This window comes from Lontra canadensis, unplaced genomic scaffold (assembly GCF_010015895.1).
Source record: "Lontra canadensis isolate GAN:19392208 unplaced genomic scaffold, GSC_riverotter_1.0 scaffold94, whole genome shotgun sequence".
Taxonomy (NCBI): Eukaryota; Metazoa; Chordata; class Mammalia; order Carnivora; family Mustelidae; genus Lontra; species Lontra canadensis.
The window spans coordinates 7,788,330-7,804,603 of NW_022631088.1; the positions used below are offsets into that span (position 1 = coordinate 7,788,330).

The 16,274-nt window shown below is 52.6% G+C and overlaps 1 protein-coding gene across 1 annotated transcript in view; it reads left to right on the plus strand.

The window, feature by feature from the left end:
• Nucleotides 1-8,237, plus strand: part of IREB2 (iron responsive element binding protein 2) — a 39,500-nt gene extending 31,263 nt beyond the window's left edge. Inside the window, exons 16-22 of the mRNA XM_032836768.1 lie at nucleotides 417-541; nucleotides 2,463-2,567; nucleotides 2,663-2,805; nucleotides 4,827-4,974; nucleotides 5,061-5,183; nucleotides 6,932-7,117; nucleotides 7,824-8,237. Of these exons, the coding sequence (XP_032692659.1) occupies nucleotides 417-541; nucleotides 2,463-2,567; nucleotides 2,663-2,805; nucleotides 4,827-4,974; nucleotides 5,061-5,183; nucleotides 6,932-7,117; nucleotides 7,824-7,934 (941 nt within the window). The 3' untranslated portion in view covers nucleotides 7,935-8,237. The remainder of the gene's footprint in view (nucleotides 1-416; nucleotides 542-2,462; nucleotides 2,568-2,662; nucleotides 2,806-4,826; nucleotides 4,975-5,060; nucleotides 5,184-6,931; nucleotides 7,118-7,823) is intronic.
• Nucleotides 8,238-16,274: the final 8,037 nt, after the last annotated feature.

Consider the following 16,274-nt stretch of genomic DNA (forward strand, 5'->3'; position numbering starts at 1 on the left):
TTCTTTGAATTATTTCAGGAAACCTTATCCTTTAGTTATTCATCTCTGGATTCATATGAAGAATATAGATGTACAAGGGCTTTGTTTTTTTAGCTGCTTATGCCTGCCGCAGTCTGGTGTTGGTTTACTTGGTTTCTGGGACAGGTTTTTGAAAAGATGTGAATACCTTCAGGGAATTTTTTTTTTTTTTTTTTTTTTAAGATTTTATTTATCTGGGGGAGAGAGCACCAGTAGGGCCAGAGGCAGGGGGACAAGCAGACTCCCCATTGAGCGGGGAGCCCAATGCAGGGCTCCATCCCAGGACTGCACGATCATGATCTGAGCCGAAGGCAGAGGCTTAATGCACTGAGCCACCCAGGGGCCCCTGGAAGGAATTACTTTTTATACTAACTTTGATGTCACAATGTTCTCTCCAGGCACTGACGCTACTGGCAAGAGTGTTTACCTGCAGGACATCTGGCCCACCAGAGAGGAGGTCCAGCAGACGGAGGAAGAGCGCGTTACACCGTCCATGTTTAAAGCACTGAAAGAGAAAATGGAGGTAAGTGGCTCACTTGTTTCTGAGGTACTTTAATAAAGGGCACTGTTGATCTCTTGTGTCTTTCTGAACTTAATAAAAATTAAAATCACATTATTTTGATACAGTGTATAATAAATGATAATCATGTTGTATTTGGGATCTGTAATAATCTAGGAGACTAGCTTAGAGTATTTAAAACCAATCTTAGGAGCACCTGGGTGGTTCAGCTGGTAAAACGTCTGCCTTCAGCTCAGGTCATGATCCTCGGGGTCCTGGGATCGAGTCCCGCATCAGGCTCTCTGCTTGGTGGGAATCTGCTTCTCCCGCTGCCCCTCCCCCTGCTTGTGCTCTCTCGCTCACTCCTTCGCTCAGATACAATCTTTAGGGGGAAAAAATGACCTTGATGACTTACTAGAAATATGTAGCAAGTATCCTGAATGCGGGCAGAATTCATAGAAATAGCCCTTGTTTGTTATTCCCATTGAGATGGTTGAAAGTCCAGAAGTAAGAGCGAGCATGGTGTGACCCTCCTGCCCCTGTCTCCCTGCCTTACCTCCCCAGAGGCCATCAGGCACGTCCCTTGCTCACGAATCTTTCCAGAGAGGTTTCTGTGCACCTATGAGCAAATACATTTATTCGCAGTTTCTGAAACAAAACTGAGAACATAGTATGAGGGTAGCAGAGGTGTTCACTGAGCAAGTGTTTGTTGAGCGCCTGCTACGTGTGGGGCGCTCTGCTCCATGTTTTGGGATATCTCCGTGAACAAAAACCAAACCCTGATGGGGAGAGGCGGGCAGTGAGCTGTAGACAGAATTGTGATGTAAATTACACAACACGCTGAGATGTGGTAGGTGCTGTGGAGAAGACAGAGCAGGTCGAGAGAGCCGATGACCACAGTCTGAGGAGGGAGATTTACGGAGGCTGTCGGAAGCAGGATGTGCATTGAGCCCGGTTTTGCAGGAGGTAAAGAAGTTTCCGTACATCTGGACCAGAGCAGGGCTTTCCGGGCAGAGCGAACGTATGAGGGCCTCACGCAGGGACCCTTGATGAGGGCACCGGGGTGGCTGGCGCACGGGGAGTGGGGGCCGTGCCGGGAGCCAGTGTTGGGGAGACGTGGGGATTGACGTCCCAGAGGTGGTTTAGGCCGTGAGTACATGGAGTCCTGAAGGCAGGGACAGGGAGCCTCCTCGAGGCCGCACACCGAGGCGTGCTAGGCTCCGTCTCCACGTGGAGGGGGTGTTGGGGGAAGCCTGGGCAGGAAGGACGGGAGCAGGGGTGCCCAACCCGTGTGGTCGGTCGTGTGTGGGAGTCTTCGTCTCAGGGTCGTGAGTTTCAGCCCCATGCTGAGTGTGGAATCTATTTAAAATAAAATTTGAAAAATTAAATTCAGATAAAAGAAGGACACACAGAGTCGGGCCAGTTGGTTTGAGCCGTTCTGTGTGCGAGGTGGCTGTGGCGTGGACTGTGGGTCTTGGGGACGGTGTGGAGCCGGGGTGAGACTCGGCGTGGAGTGTGAGGGAGGACCGTGTGGGGGCGCACACACTGACCTCAGCAGACGGTTTTCTCTCAGCCCCGCTCCTGAAAGTGAGCAGTGCGGCCCACAGCACGACCTCTTTGTAGCCACGTGGGTTGCTCTTCTAAACCCTTGACCCTTTCGTTGGATTTTTAAAAGTCTTTTATGCTCAGTTTATATTAAAACTTAATCTCAGTATATTCATGAAAATCTAGTGTGCTGATTGGATGAGCAAATCTTGATTTATTTTGTCCCAACAATGTCCTAGTGTTCTAGAATGCGCTGTCTTCCTTTCCCAGTGAAGAAGGCCTGTTTCTGGGTCCTTCTAATGTGAGGACTTTTTAATTAATTCCCTTGAACATTTTCACAAGCCTCTTTTTTCTGACTCCATTTTATCTTTTCTTTTGTTCATCAAACCCACGTTCACAGATGGGAAACAAGCGTTGGAATTCCCTGGAGGCACCGGACTCAGTGCTATTTCCTTGGGACTTGAAGTCCACGTACATCAGATGTCCTTCATTTTTTGATAAGCTTGTAAGTGTGGTTTCCCTCTTTGATCTTTTCGAGGTTGTTAGGAACTAAAAAAACTTCAGGAAGGGTGAAAGCCTTTCACGGTTTCTACTTTGTAGACCAAAGAGCCAGGTGCCCTGCAGCCCATTGAAAACGCGCATGTCCTCCTGTTCCTGGGGGACGCGGTCACCACGGACCACATATCGCCTGCGGGGAGCATCGCCAGGAGCAGCGCCGCTGCCAAGTACTTGACGAACAGAGGGTAGGTGCACGGGGCCCCGGTCACGCTCCCTGCGCAGTAAACTGTTTGACCCTTGAGCAGCATGGATGTGAACGGCTTGGACCCCCCTACGCTCAGATTTGTTCTGATAAACACGATCTAGGGCTGTAAGTGTATTTTTTCTTCTTGGGACGTTCTCAGCATTTTCTTTCTCTGGCTGACTTGTCAGAATAGAGGAGGTCACGCGTAGGACACAGAACGGGTTAGCCGCCTGGAAGTTCTGGGGAAGCATTCTGGTCAGCACGAGGGTATTTGGTTCTGGGGGTCCGAAGTTCTACCCAGATTGTCGACGCTGTGCCGGGCTGGCACCGTAGCCTTCGGCTGTACGGGCTGCCGCCACAGGGGAGGTCTGGTCACTGCTGCATCTGCCGTACGCAGTGACTAGGGTACCCGTAGTACCTGCTTTTGCCTGTAACTTTAGAAATGGAAATTGCTGTTTTAAATTGAGCCCTTCATAGATCGGAAACAAGATTTTTCTTTTCTTTTTCAATGCAACTGTATTGAAAAGTTAGCTTTGTTTGACCTACCCAGTGAAGCCTGATGGCTCCTGCTGTCGTGGGAGGGCAGAATTTAAATGTGTGTTTTGTGGACTACAGCGTGCGTGTGAGACCAAGCTTGGTCTGTGTCCATCAGAAGACCATGAATTTCCGCCCATTGAGCCTAAAACTTAGAACATGATGTAAACATGATTGATGTGGGAGTTAGAACTCCAAACCTAGAAAGCTCTGACCTCGTGCCTGCGTGATTGGTAGTGTGGAGTTGCTCTGTTACAGAGCTGCGTGGACAGCAGAGACGGACTCGGGGGCCGTTTTCCAAGTGACCCCTTTCCACCGAGATCGCTCAGGGCCCAGAGGCGTGGTCGCACGTGTGACAGTGCCGCCAGGCTCTGCTCACGGTCGCATCAGTGCTATTGTGGAATTCATGTTTGAACTTTTTCTCTGGTTAACAGTAGTCTGGTATGAATTTAAAACCCTTTTTGGTAGAAGTTGCTAATAGCAATTCCTTGTCTTATAACTCGATGAGAATAAATCTGTCACACACGGGGCTTTTATTTGTAGTGGTGAGAAAGAAACTCTGGTCATGGTTTTCATCGTGGTCGTAACCGTGACCTAGCACCCACCAGAAACCGTCCCCGCGCTTCTCAGGCGGGTAACTGCCGTACGGGTTCTGACGTGTGAGGACGGATCTCTCAGTTCTCATCAGTCAGGATGTGTTTCGGGTCCTTAAAACCCCTCTTCAGGCTTGCCCTGAAGTAAGCCGCTTAAACATACAGGTTTAGAGAACTTACTGCCTTTGTGGAAAAGACCAAAGTAGAGACTGGTCAGCGTTGGTTCCTGATTGTCGCTTGTGCTCGCTTGTTGGGCCCTCAGAGGTCGCGTGTGTTGTGACCAGGCCAGCGGTGATGAGTACCCTCCCACCCAGGTTACGGTGTCAGCCGCCGTTCCTGGCGCTGGGACTCCTGTGGGCCAAGTCACCTCGCGCCGCGCTTTCATGGTCGTGCTGACTGAAAGAAATCGAAGGAGGGTCCTGGTGTTGCATAGGGTTTTGGTAAAAGCCAAGGGGCACAATGTGAATTTCTGGAAAGGGGTGGAAACTCTTCCCTTTATGCTGTTTCGACTGAGGAAAGGTTGCCTAGGGGCGCTCTGTCCTCAGACATCAGGGAAGCCTGTACAGACAACCAGTGCTTCTTGGAGGAATGATTGATCCCATTATTGATAGGCTGTCTGATGGGAAGAAATTCTGATTTTTTTTTTTTCCCCTATCTAGGTAGTATTTTTTGAGTTCGTAGGTTTTAGAGAAATATGTTCCCTGAGTTTGCTTCAGAATTGTCTCCTGGGGGTGATTCCAGGATAAACAGGAAGCTGGGCATTCACTGTTTTCTCCACGTTTGTATGTGTGTGGAATTTTCTGTTACAAAGAGAGTACTTTTGAGTGAGTTTTAGGGTCCAGTACCATGTGGAGGTTTTCCATGTGATGAAACGAGCTTCACGACTTCCTCGCAGCCTTACTCCTCGCGAGTTCAACTCCTACGGGGCCCGCAGAGGCAACGACGCCGTGATGACAAGAGGCACGTTCGCGAATATCAAGCTGTTCAATAAGTTCCTTGGGAAACCAGCTCCCAAAACAGTTCATTTCCCGTCGGGACAGACGGTAAGTCTGCGCACAGAGCGTTTGGGCAGTCGCTGCCTGGACCCGGGTTTGTGCTGAAGACGCTCCTGTTTGCTTTCACTCCACAGCTTGACGTGTTTGAGGCGGCCGAGCTGTACCAGAAGGAAGGCGTCCCCCTGATCATCTTGGCAGGGAAGAAATACGGTTCTGGAAATTCCAGGGACTGGGCTGCCAAAGGGCCGCGTCTGCTGGTAGTGATGCTTCAACTTTATCTTCTTAAAATTGATGTTTAAGTGTTTCCTTTTGTCAGGAACAGTCGGTCAGAGTTTATGTTGCTTGTTTGGATTTTTATGCTGAATTGGAACTCATATTGGTGGGTGTTTTGTTTAGGGGATCACGGATGATATTTTGTACTGATGCAGTTGCGTTCTAGTACTCCGGTTAGATTTGGTCCCACTTGAAGAAATCCGTACCGTGGAGGGAAAGGAGGCCCCAGTCTTAAATGGACCCTCTGGAATGCTGATTCCGCTGCCCACTGAGAGTTTTCCTTGCCCCTGTCCCCGCCCTTCACTTTCTCTTTTGGGGGTTCACGGACTCAGAGGTGGGCCGAGATGGAGGTAATGGTTCCTGGCCACCCGCTGGGAAGGCACATCTCGCACCTGCATCCTTGCTGGAGTGGGGGCAGGTGCTGCTGGGGAGGGTCGTCAGGACCCACGCTGTGTGCTCTCTGCCTGCGCTCGCTCAGGAGTGCTCGGACGGAGCGGGCGGTCAGCACCCCTCCAGGCTGTGGTGATCGGGCACACTCCGCGCTCCCTGAGTCTCTGGTCTCCCCCTAGAACTGAGTGCTCAGAGGACCTGCAGGAACAAGCCAGATTCTCTTGTCCTCTGAGGTAGCAATTATCTCCAGAATATTAATTACAGGTACAGCTTCCCTTTTTTCTCGAATTTTGTCTAAAACAGACAAGTAGGAGGCTTTGGTCCTAAGTCGTCTGTCTAGTTAGACATTGAAGCACTGCTGCAAGCTGGGGGTGTCGGCTGGGTTTTGTCTGTCGATGGGCCTTATGTGGTCGAGCGGACGGGAACCCTCCTGTCCCGACTGGGAGCGCCCCACGTGTCCGTGTCTGCACGAACTTCCCACGACGCAGACCTGCACTTTCTGCTCGTTTCCGATGATGCCCTCCCCCGCCGCCTCCCCTGTGCCTGGCACCCCCGCGGTCCAGGGCACCCGTTCTGTCCATTCACGTCGGGCCATGGCGCTCCCAGGGCCGAGGGCTGACTGCTGGGTGCTAACAGCGTGCCCCTCTCTTTCCGTACAGAGTGCGGATGCACACGCGGTACTTGAGCAGGTGCACGGTCTGTGTGGCATTAAAACGGCGGGGTGGGCAGCAGGGGATGTGGCTGGAGGAGAACGTCTGGGAAAGGCTCCGCAGGAGGACGTAGGGACAGTCGAGAAACGTGGGTCTGGAGCTTCTCTGGCTTGTTTTCTCCAGAGAACAAGGATCTGCTGATGCTCTGGTGTCACTCTCTACGTTCACTTGATGGTTTCTGTCGTTGGGTGTCTGCTCAGGGTCGCTTAGCTTCCCAATCTGTGCAGAACCCACGTCTCCTATTTCCTCCGCTGCTGCGGGACGCACCTCTCTGTCTGTGTTCCTGTGGCAGGGCAGGGGAGAGGGCTGCTACGCGTGTGTGGGTCTGCCAGGATCCCAGACCCTCCTGAGCCCTGTTGGAGCCAGGCTGCCACGCCCCATGGGGGGCTTTTACCCGGCTGGCGTTGCTGGCCTCAGCCCTGCAGGGCGCAGGGGCGGGTAGAAGCAGCTGGGGAGCTGCCTGAAAACACAGAGAAGTCATCCGTAGTACCCTGATACGGCACGGACCATATGCTCTTAGGTTAAGAAGTTTTATAGAAGGGGCCACAAGTAGAATTTTTTACCTTGAAAATGGTCCGAAAAGGCAACTTTGAAGAGCTGACTGGAAGAAATAAAATGCACATTTGTTACAGGGTGTGAAAGCTGTTTTGGCTGAAAGTTACGAAAAAATTCACAAAGATCATTTGATTGGAATTGGCATAGCGCCATTGCAGTTCCTTCCGGGAGAGAATGCAGATTCCTTGGGCCTCTCTGGCAGAGAAACGTTTTCTCTAGCATTTCCCGAAGAGCTGTCTCCTGGAGTTACGTTAACTATGAAGGTATCTCTCGGATTCTCGTCTGTGGGTGTGTCCCGTGTACTCAGCCGGGTGTAAACCGAGGAGAAAGGGTGCTCGTCAGCGGCACCCCTGCGCAAATTAGTGCACGTGCGCTGTGGCTTAATTCCCGTGAAGCCGTATTAATGCAGCTGGGAGCCTGAGGAAACGCAGAGCACGCTCGACACTCGGTCCCGGGAGCAAGACGACACGTGGGCTCCCTGCTCGCGCGGCCGCGGCCTTTCCCTGGCTGCCCGCTGCTTCCGGCCTGATGGGATTTGAATGCAGCCCGCACACGTTTGCAGGGGAGGCCTGGGAGGAGCGCAGGGTAGGGTAGCCGATGTCCACACACTGACCAGTTGGTACAAAGTGGACATGGGCACTGGGTGGAACTTCTCTACCTGGTCAGAGTCTGCCGCGCTTGGCTGAGTGTCGTAGGTGATGCGGGACTTGTCATTTAGAAATGGGGAGGAAGGGGCGTCCGGCTCTTGATCTCCACTCAGGTCGTGATCTCAGGGTCGTGAGCTCAAGCCCTGCGTTGGGCTCTGCGCTGGGGGTGGAGGCTGGTCGAGAGGTAGCGGTGCTTAGATATGGCGGGAGGAGGGCCTCGCAGAGTCTGGCAGGTGGTGGCATGGGGCTTGGAGACAGAGGCTCTGAACATGGGGGACTCGAGATGCTCCTGCTCACGTGAGATGTTTCTGTTTGTTTCAAGACGAGCACTGGGAAAGTATTCAGCGTGATTGCTTCGTTTGACAGTGACGTGGAGGTGGTGTTATACAAACACGGAGGACTATTAAACTTTGTGGCACGAAAATTCTCATAGTCTCTACTCCACACGGACACCCTTTCAGAACTGGTAACTGCGAGTAAAGCCTTTCGTGCTGGACCCGGGGCTCCCCGCCTGCCGCTGCAGACGGTCCCGTGCGCTCACCGATCTCACCACGGGTGTAAATGGTTATGAATCAACGTAGGGACTGAAATGAAATCTTTCTGATTTTAAATAATATACGAATGGTGCTATTAACCATGCTCAAATCAACGTGTGAGGTGTGCTGTGGGAGAGGCCTCTAAGTACGGGGGCATTTTATCAGACCATTTTGTAAATAAAGACAGAATTTGAACTTGTGTTGAAGATTCTTACATGAATAACCTTCCTGAAGTTGTTTAGTTTTGCACCTGTAAACTGTGTACTACTGTTTGTTGGTTTAAGACTAGCAGGTTGGAATCGAGAAGCCGGATCAGACTCTAAAATTGTGGCAGTTGGAATCTGATTTACAAATGGACTTTCAGACCTGAGCTGGACATGGTCAGCATTCACAGTTTATAATAGAAGCTGGGGTGATCCTAGTGGCCGTCTAACTGCGGGGGCTCAGCACTCCCCCAGACACAGTCCTTGTGTCCCGTTGGGCCCAGGTCTCTCCACACGTGGACACGGGGCTTGGATGTGTGAACACACATGTCCCATCGTGTTCAGTAATTAGCTCCCGTCAGCCTCAGTTGGTGTTCTGGCAGTGGGATTCGATCATTTTGCTCAATTGATGTGATAATGTTGCTTCCTATAACCTATTATTTTAGGTATCATTAACCAAAATTCCACTCTTTTCTAGTTGCTAAAGAGAACTGAATCATTAAATGCTACAATGATTTCCTCTAGACTTTTAAATCACCCACCCTAAATTATGTGGTTGCTGCTCAACTCGAAGCATTTTTTAAATGTTAGTTATTTCTTAATTATTTAAAATTGGTTTTCTGTCACTTTGAATCCTTATTTTACCTGGGATGCATGATTCTATTAATTACGGTTTTGTTTTAACCAAAGCTATCAGGATAAAACACTGAGATTGTTGCTGTCCGGAAAGCTACTTTCTCCACACACATGTCCGCTCACCGCAGCAAGTGTTCTGTCAACAAGATGTTTGGCAAATGTTAAGAAAAAGGTTGGGAAATTAATTCCAGAAGGTCCCATGCCTTTTTTTAAATTAAGAAATTAAACTTAGCAGCCAAAAGGTTAGTTACAGAAATTTTCGTCCATGTGGAGAGCTTCCTCTGACCCAGCCGGTCTGCGGCAGCTTGGCCAGCCCACGTCACACCGGAGGGAGGACTGTGCTGCTGGATCGTGGCCAGAACCGCCGGCGCCGGGGGTGTGGACCGCTGAGCGCTCCGCACAGAAGCGCACACATGGGCTCTGTCTTCTGGAAGTCGTCTGCAAGTCTGTGTTCAGACAATCACGTGGACTGGAGTCTGAGAACATGATTTCCCTTCTTTCAAATTGTTTGGACTCTTTTCTGTGGTACTTTCACGCTGTGTTTTTGATGTGTTGTTACGCCTGTGTATCTGTCCTGCATATGTTTAATTCACATGAAAACATGAATTAGAGGAGTCGCGAGTCGAATGGTAACATCCCTGTTGCATGCTTGGCAGAGGTGGTGGCTCCAGACCGTCTGCCTGGGGACACGTCTGTGTCATCCGTGGTTGTGGGTGTCGGTTCCAAACAGCCAGGCCAGGAGGCTGGGCCAGTGTGGCCCCTGTCCCTGGTCCAGCACCAGGACATGCCGGCCTCTGGCTCCTGCACAACGGAGACAGTGGAGCAGAGAGCTTGGCCACGGCTGGCGTCAGAGAAGGAGTCCGGGTGTGCGCCCTAGTGGGTGCCGTCCACTCCCGCCTCGGGCCGAGCGCTCTGTGTGCAGAGAGGTAACATCTCTGGCTTTCATTTCATTGACTGTCCGGGTCATTGGGTGTTGAAAAAGATGCACAGTACTGTGGAAAGGAAGTATGGTAGGCACACGAGTGAAGCAAGTGAGTTTTGCAGTTCAGGTGTAACCTCAGAGGTGTTACCACCGGTAGCATTCTTCTCATCTTAAGAAAATGATGCCGCCTGCTGCGGCTATGTCTGCTGCCTTCAGCATCGCTGTCCCTGCACAAGGAGACGACTGGGGCTTCCGTCCCCCTGTGGAGTTGCAGCATTACAGCTGAGAGTGTCCATGGCGACAGTAGTGGTCAGTTTCTGACTGCGGGGGCATCCCCATCGCCATGGCTGTTCACAGGAGGAGCGCATCCGCCTTCTTGGTGGCGGGTGACAGGAGGTGGAGATGCGATGGGACTGACAGTTGTATGTGGTGGTAGTAAAAGACACCTGTCTTTGCCTTTAGGTGTAGGAGAGGTGCTCAGATACTGGATGTTGACTTGGAGGAACAAAGGCGGGAGCAGGCGGACTTGGGCTTTTTCCCCTGAAGTGTGATAGTGCCGATGTTTCTATCAATTTTACAAATAATATATGACTGCGAAACCATGTATCTCAAGTAACTATAAATCATTGTCTATTATTTAAAGCCAACAAAACAGTGTAACAGTTTTAAGTTCAATAATGTTAAGTATTGTATAAAAATATATTGGAGGCAAAGTTCAGTTGATGACAATTGTGTATATGTTATTGATGCTGTAAATTATTTTTAATAAAGAAAATTGTATTATCACATATCTCTTGCTATAAAATACTTTGTGGTGGATTGAAAATAAAACACCGTAACTTAAAAAGAGATAGGACGGCATCCAGAAATTTCTCTTCAAGGACACTTATGCAAGTGTTGAGAGGTTAGTCATTCTCGACATGACTGCCAGAAAGAGCCGTGGTCATCCCTGTTCCCCTTGCTAGTCTGGGGCCAGTGGGAATGGAAACCAGGGTGATTGTGGGCCCTTCATCCCAGGTGGGGCAGTCCCGTTGGAAGGGTGAGCAAAGTCGAACTCCATGCAAGCGGTGTCCCAGCAGGTTCTCAGGTCCGTGGAATCCCATTTGACAGTTGAAAAGACTACTGTCTCACCCAAAGGAGGATCCCTGGTCCAGACACTAGCCAGCTGGGCTGTCTTTTCCTGAACATTCTTTAGATGGGGACGGACTTCTGAGCCAGGCATTCCTGTCCTTAGCTGCGTTTGGACGGTTAAATAGACTTCACGTCGTGCCGGAAATGTCACTTCTACAGTTACCTCCTTGTCGTGGTTCCCCCTCATTTGTGAGTCTGGAAGCACCCTGGTGCACCCACACATTGCATTCCGGTTCAGTGAGGGAGCTGGTCCTTCCACAGCTGCGCTGCACGTAACGTCCGTTCCACGGTCTCCGTGTGCGGGCGATGTACATTCCAGTCAGTCTCGGACTGAACTGGCCTCGTGCTGCCAGCTGTGTGTTACAGGAGGAAGTGGCTTTTTCTTGAGGAGGCAGGATGGAGACGCTGTGTTTTCCTGAGTCTCTTAACGTTGGGATCAGCTGCCGCCTCCTTCCACCGGCCGCTCGTTAGTTGGCCAGAGCTGGCAGTCGGGCCGGGGGCCTCCATTCTGGAGCGGTGTTGTGTGATCGAGCAGGAGCTGCCCTTTGTACCACACTTAACAGCAACCTGAGCGAGCAGTGAAAGTTTGCGAAAATTTGGTGTTCATGGGGGCACCTGGCTGGCTCAGTCAGAATAGGAGGCGCCTGGGTTGCAGGGTCGTGAGTTCACATCCCGCATTCAGGGTAGAGATTAATTAATCAACTTGAAGAAAATCTGCTATTCATAAACCAAGGCTGGTACAGTATTAAGAATTTTCTGAAGATTGCAGTTTCGTGTTCTGTGAAGTGTGTGTTCCGGAGGCTCATGCTGGCGGGGCCAGGAGAACACCGGCGTCTGGAAGTAGCATCCGTCCTGACGTGCGGCTCCAGCTCTCACTTGAGGCTAGTTTGGGGTTTTAGTTATGAAAGACGTGGGCCGCAGCCCATTTGTTTTGATCTGATGTGAGTTGTCTGATCCATTTTCCAAAACACCAGACTAAAAAAGCTTGTGTTTAGTGTGATTTTGAAATTGAAACAGCTCGTACACCTGTCCGGTCCCCACAGAATTTGCATGTATGGTGACAATGACGTTGTCACTGAGTTTTGAGCCTTCTAAGCCGCTGCAGGAGTTGCAGGAGCGAGCAGACGGGGCTCCCGTGTGGCAGGCGAGCTCACCGGCTCAGCTGCAAGGGGTCCGGCTCCTTTTCCTACAGGGGTGTGTCACTGAGCTCTGAGAGCCAGCTCTGTGTCCCAGGTGGCCAGGTGGGGACGGAAAACAACTCTTAACCCCACAGTGGTGTGATCTTTTTTACCAGATTGGTGCTTTTTTCATTAGGATATCCAGTATTGGCGTTTTGAGGAAAGACATAATTCAGCGTGTGCTACAAGCCTTAGAAAAGTTCATTCTCATGGACTCAGTCCTGTGACTGAGCAGTGTCTCATAAGGACATAATTAGAAAGCACAAAAGATGTATGTGTGAGGATATTATTGAAGACCGAGCTGAGCATTTCAAATGAAAGGCTGGCTCAGTCCTAGAAGCACGGTATTCCCCTGGGGAGGGGGGCTGTGGGTGGGGACAGGGTGCACGGGCTGTAGCCCCCTCACCTGTGCCTCCTTGTTTTCCTGCCTCTCCGGTCTCCAGCCCCTCTAAGTTCCAGCTTCACACCAGGGGTAGAGATTACTTAAAAATGAAAGGGCAGGTTACGGAACAGTCTGTGTGAAGAAGGCACTGTGGGCGGAAAGGGGTGCCATAGACCTCCTAACCCTGCCTCTTCATCTCAGCATTTCCAGGCTCCGTCTACGTCCCACCCGCTCTCAGCCAGAGAAGAGCAGGAAGCAGAGAAACCCACCCTGGAGGGAAGTCAGGAGCCCTACGGGCCACAGTAAGCTGAAGCCCTTAAGAGGCCAGTAGGAGTCAGATTTGGGTTGTGGGAAATGGGAATGAAATTTGCTCTTGACACCCTGAAGGGATTTCCAGACAAGAAAACCCCCAGGACCTGAAAATACAGCCCTGCTCCTCAGAGATGAGAGTCGAGAGAACTAAGCTGACTGGACCAGGAGGCCAGGTTGACAGGGGCTTGGGGAACCTCCAGGTGTCGGGGGTGGGGGTGATGTGGGGGGGGGGCGCGTGCTGTACCCGCGGCGGGGGAGGGGGTTCCTGTACCTGCAGGGGGAGGGGCTGCTGTACCCGCGACGGGGGGGGGGGGGGGGGCTTGTACCTGCGGGGGGGGGGGAATGCTGTACCCGCGGGGGGTCGTGTTCCTGCAGGGGGACGGAGGGGCCTCGACAGAACCACGGACACCGCGTCGTGGGTCAGCTCCGGCCCGCCGGGAAGTCCTGCCTGGCCCCCCGACCCCGGGGACCCCCGCCCGGCGCGCACCCGGCGGTCTCCTGCAGCGGAGGGCCCCCCGGCCGCCCTGGCGCCCCCGGCCCCCGGGTGCTGCTCGGCCCGCGGGCCTGGGAGCGAGGGGCCGCTCGGAGCCGCAGCCCAGGCCGAGCCGGGGGTGGGGTGGCCAGGTGCGGCGGGGGCGTGTGGGCCCAGCCTCTTCGGGCCTCGCGGGCGAAGGCGGCCCCGGGGACCAAGCTCCAGCGGCAGCGGGAGGTGCTGAACCCGGGGGAAGCCGCGGGCGGAGCCGCGGCGGGGACTGCACCCAGCTGCGGGTGCCCTTCTGGAGCGGGCGGGGCGGGTTCGCGAAGAGCCAATCAGAAACAAGAAGCGCAATTACGTGGAGATAGCGGATTCTGAGTGGAGGGACCACAGAGCGGGGCGGGGCGGGGCTGCGGAAAGCCAATCAGGAGCCGATCCTGCGGGCCGGGGCGGGTCGGCCGCGGCCCAGCCTCGCCCCCCAGTACTGTACGCTGATTGGCGGCGTGGGTTAGCGAGAGGCCAATCAGAAGTCGAGGTTCGCGGGCTCTAGCTGGCTGGGGCCGCGGCAGGACCGAGAGCCGCTGGAGAGCCGTGTCGCCTGGGCATCACGAGTCGCTGCGGGTGAGCCGGCAGGGGAGAGCGGGGACCGCCCCGACAGCACTGTGGGTGCACCGGGGGGCCTGTGGTGCGACTCTCCCGCAGTGGCCTGGGGACCGGGCGGAGGGGAGGCCGTGGGTGGGGACGGGGTCCGGGCCTCAGCCCCCTGACCCGTGCGCCCCGGCCCCCGACTCTCCCGTGGATACTGGGCGGAGGGGCGGCCGTGGGTTGGGACGCGGTCCCGGGGCTGCAGCCCCCTGACCCATGAGCCCCCACCTCCTTATTTTCCTGCCTCTGGGGTCCTGGAGCACCCCATTCCCCCCCCCACCCCGTGCTCCAGCAGGAGGACCTCCAGAGCCCCCAGCCGCCCACTGTGGGGCCCTGGGCTGGGCACAGGGGTCACCGATGTTCCCTGGGCATGACCCCTCTCTGCACCCGGCGAGGTCAGAGCAGGGGCATCTCGGGAGAAGGGCACTGTGCAGGGCGTCCTGAGTCGAGTCTAACCAGACTTTGTCCATTTGGCCCTGAGCGGGGAGAACCCAGAAGAACTAACTGCGTTTCCACCAGGCTATCTCCACACAGTGCAGGGTTGAAAGTCCAGACCCCTGGGTGTGGGACAAAGTGTGTGGTATTCACCGGCCGCGTGTGGGGTTGGAGAACGTCTGCTCCCTGGATGCTTTCTCAGTCGCTTGGTAAAGCCCTCCGGCCTCAAGTGTAGCCCGACCTCCTCCGGAATTTGGATTCTCTTCCTTGTCCCTCCACACACCGCAGACATCAGGGCACACACCACTGATGAACGTGTCTCTTTCCTTGTGCTCATTGACTTTGAGGAGCTGACGGTCAGTGCCGTTAGTGTCATCATTTGAGTCCTTGTGTACAAAGAAAGGCAATTTTCAGCTCGGAAAGAAAGAACCGTAGAAGCATAGGAAGTCAGAGCTGCCAGGGACTCTCAGGGTGGACCTGTCCAACCCCCACTTAGCAGAGATGTGACCAGTGCGCCCCTTCCTAGGCTCAGCCGTGCTGCTGGGATTAATGATGCTTTGTTTCTCGCAGCAGAGCGACTTTCTGCCCTCGGGGTTTTTTATTGTGGTAAAACACACTGGATCTGCTCAGCTCCTTTTTGTACCAGATCGTCTTTTGATGGCGAGAGCTGCCAACACTGCTTCCTCTCCTTCAGCGGTGCCAGCCCCGTTGGACGAAGGTCTGGGAACATTTTCTAGGCTGGAAGGGAGACAGCTAGGTTCTTTTTATCTTTAAGGGTTTGTAATTCATATCAAATTCAGAATTACTCTGACATCCTTAATGCTTTAGGAGTTGAAAAACTGTGAATCCAATTCATGTTGGGTTTAAACCTTTCAAGTATTTTGAACTTCAAGTATTCTTACTACTGGCCTTATATCAGTTTATAAATCTCCAGAAGGAATGTTAAAATTTTCTGTGAAGTATTAAAGTCCAAATACAGTGTGATAGGATATGTTGGTTCCCACAAGTTTCAGGTGCAAGGATTATGTTTTGAAACCCCATTCAGGCTTTGTCACAACATCTTAGTGAACAAGCCTAGAAAGCAAATACTCTGGTCAGAAAGTAAACATGGAAAGTGATTGGCAAGAACGCAGTGACTATGACAGGTGGTAGAAACTGGCCCGTGGCAGGAGCGGCTGGCTGCAGGCTTCCGGGGGGAGAGAAGTCACTTTGGAAAGAGGATCTATAGGAAGACAGGGAGGGGGTGGAGAATGGCATTTTAGGCTAGTATTCTTTTTTTTTTTTTTTTTTAAGATTTTATTTATTTGACCCGGAGAGAGAGTACAAGCAGGGGAGTGGTGGGCAGAAGGAGAAGCAGGCTCTGCTGAGCAAGGAGCCCGATTTGGGACTTGATCCCAGGACCCCAGGATCATGGCTTGAGCTGTGCACCCAGAAGTCCCTAGGCTAAAATTCTTGTCATCACTTGAGTCATCAGGCATAGACTTGGGGCTGTGGCGGGGAGGGTGTCCTATGGGAGAGCCCTAGTGTGCCTCTCTGAATTTTATCCCCGTCTCCTCACTGGAGTGAGGTGAGCTCTGGCTTTCATAGATCTGAAGTGATTAGACTTTCATGGGCATAGTGTGATCTGGGGAGCTCTGAGAAGGTCCTAAGACCCCACCCACCCTTAGCCCCTTGTCCTTGCCAGTCTCTCACAGGGACTTTTTTTTTTTTAAGTTTAAATTTACAAGGAGTAAGATCCACAGATCTTATCCTTAAGTTTCAAGTTTGGACAGATGTACGTATCTGTGTAAACCAGGCATCATTGAGATCTAGACATGGCCCTCCAGAGAGCCCTCCGGAAGCGACAGTTGTTCCAGTTTCTGTAGATGAAAGCTCGCTCTTCTTGAGATGCTTCTTGTATGATGCCATCTCTTGAACC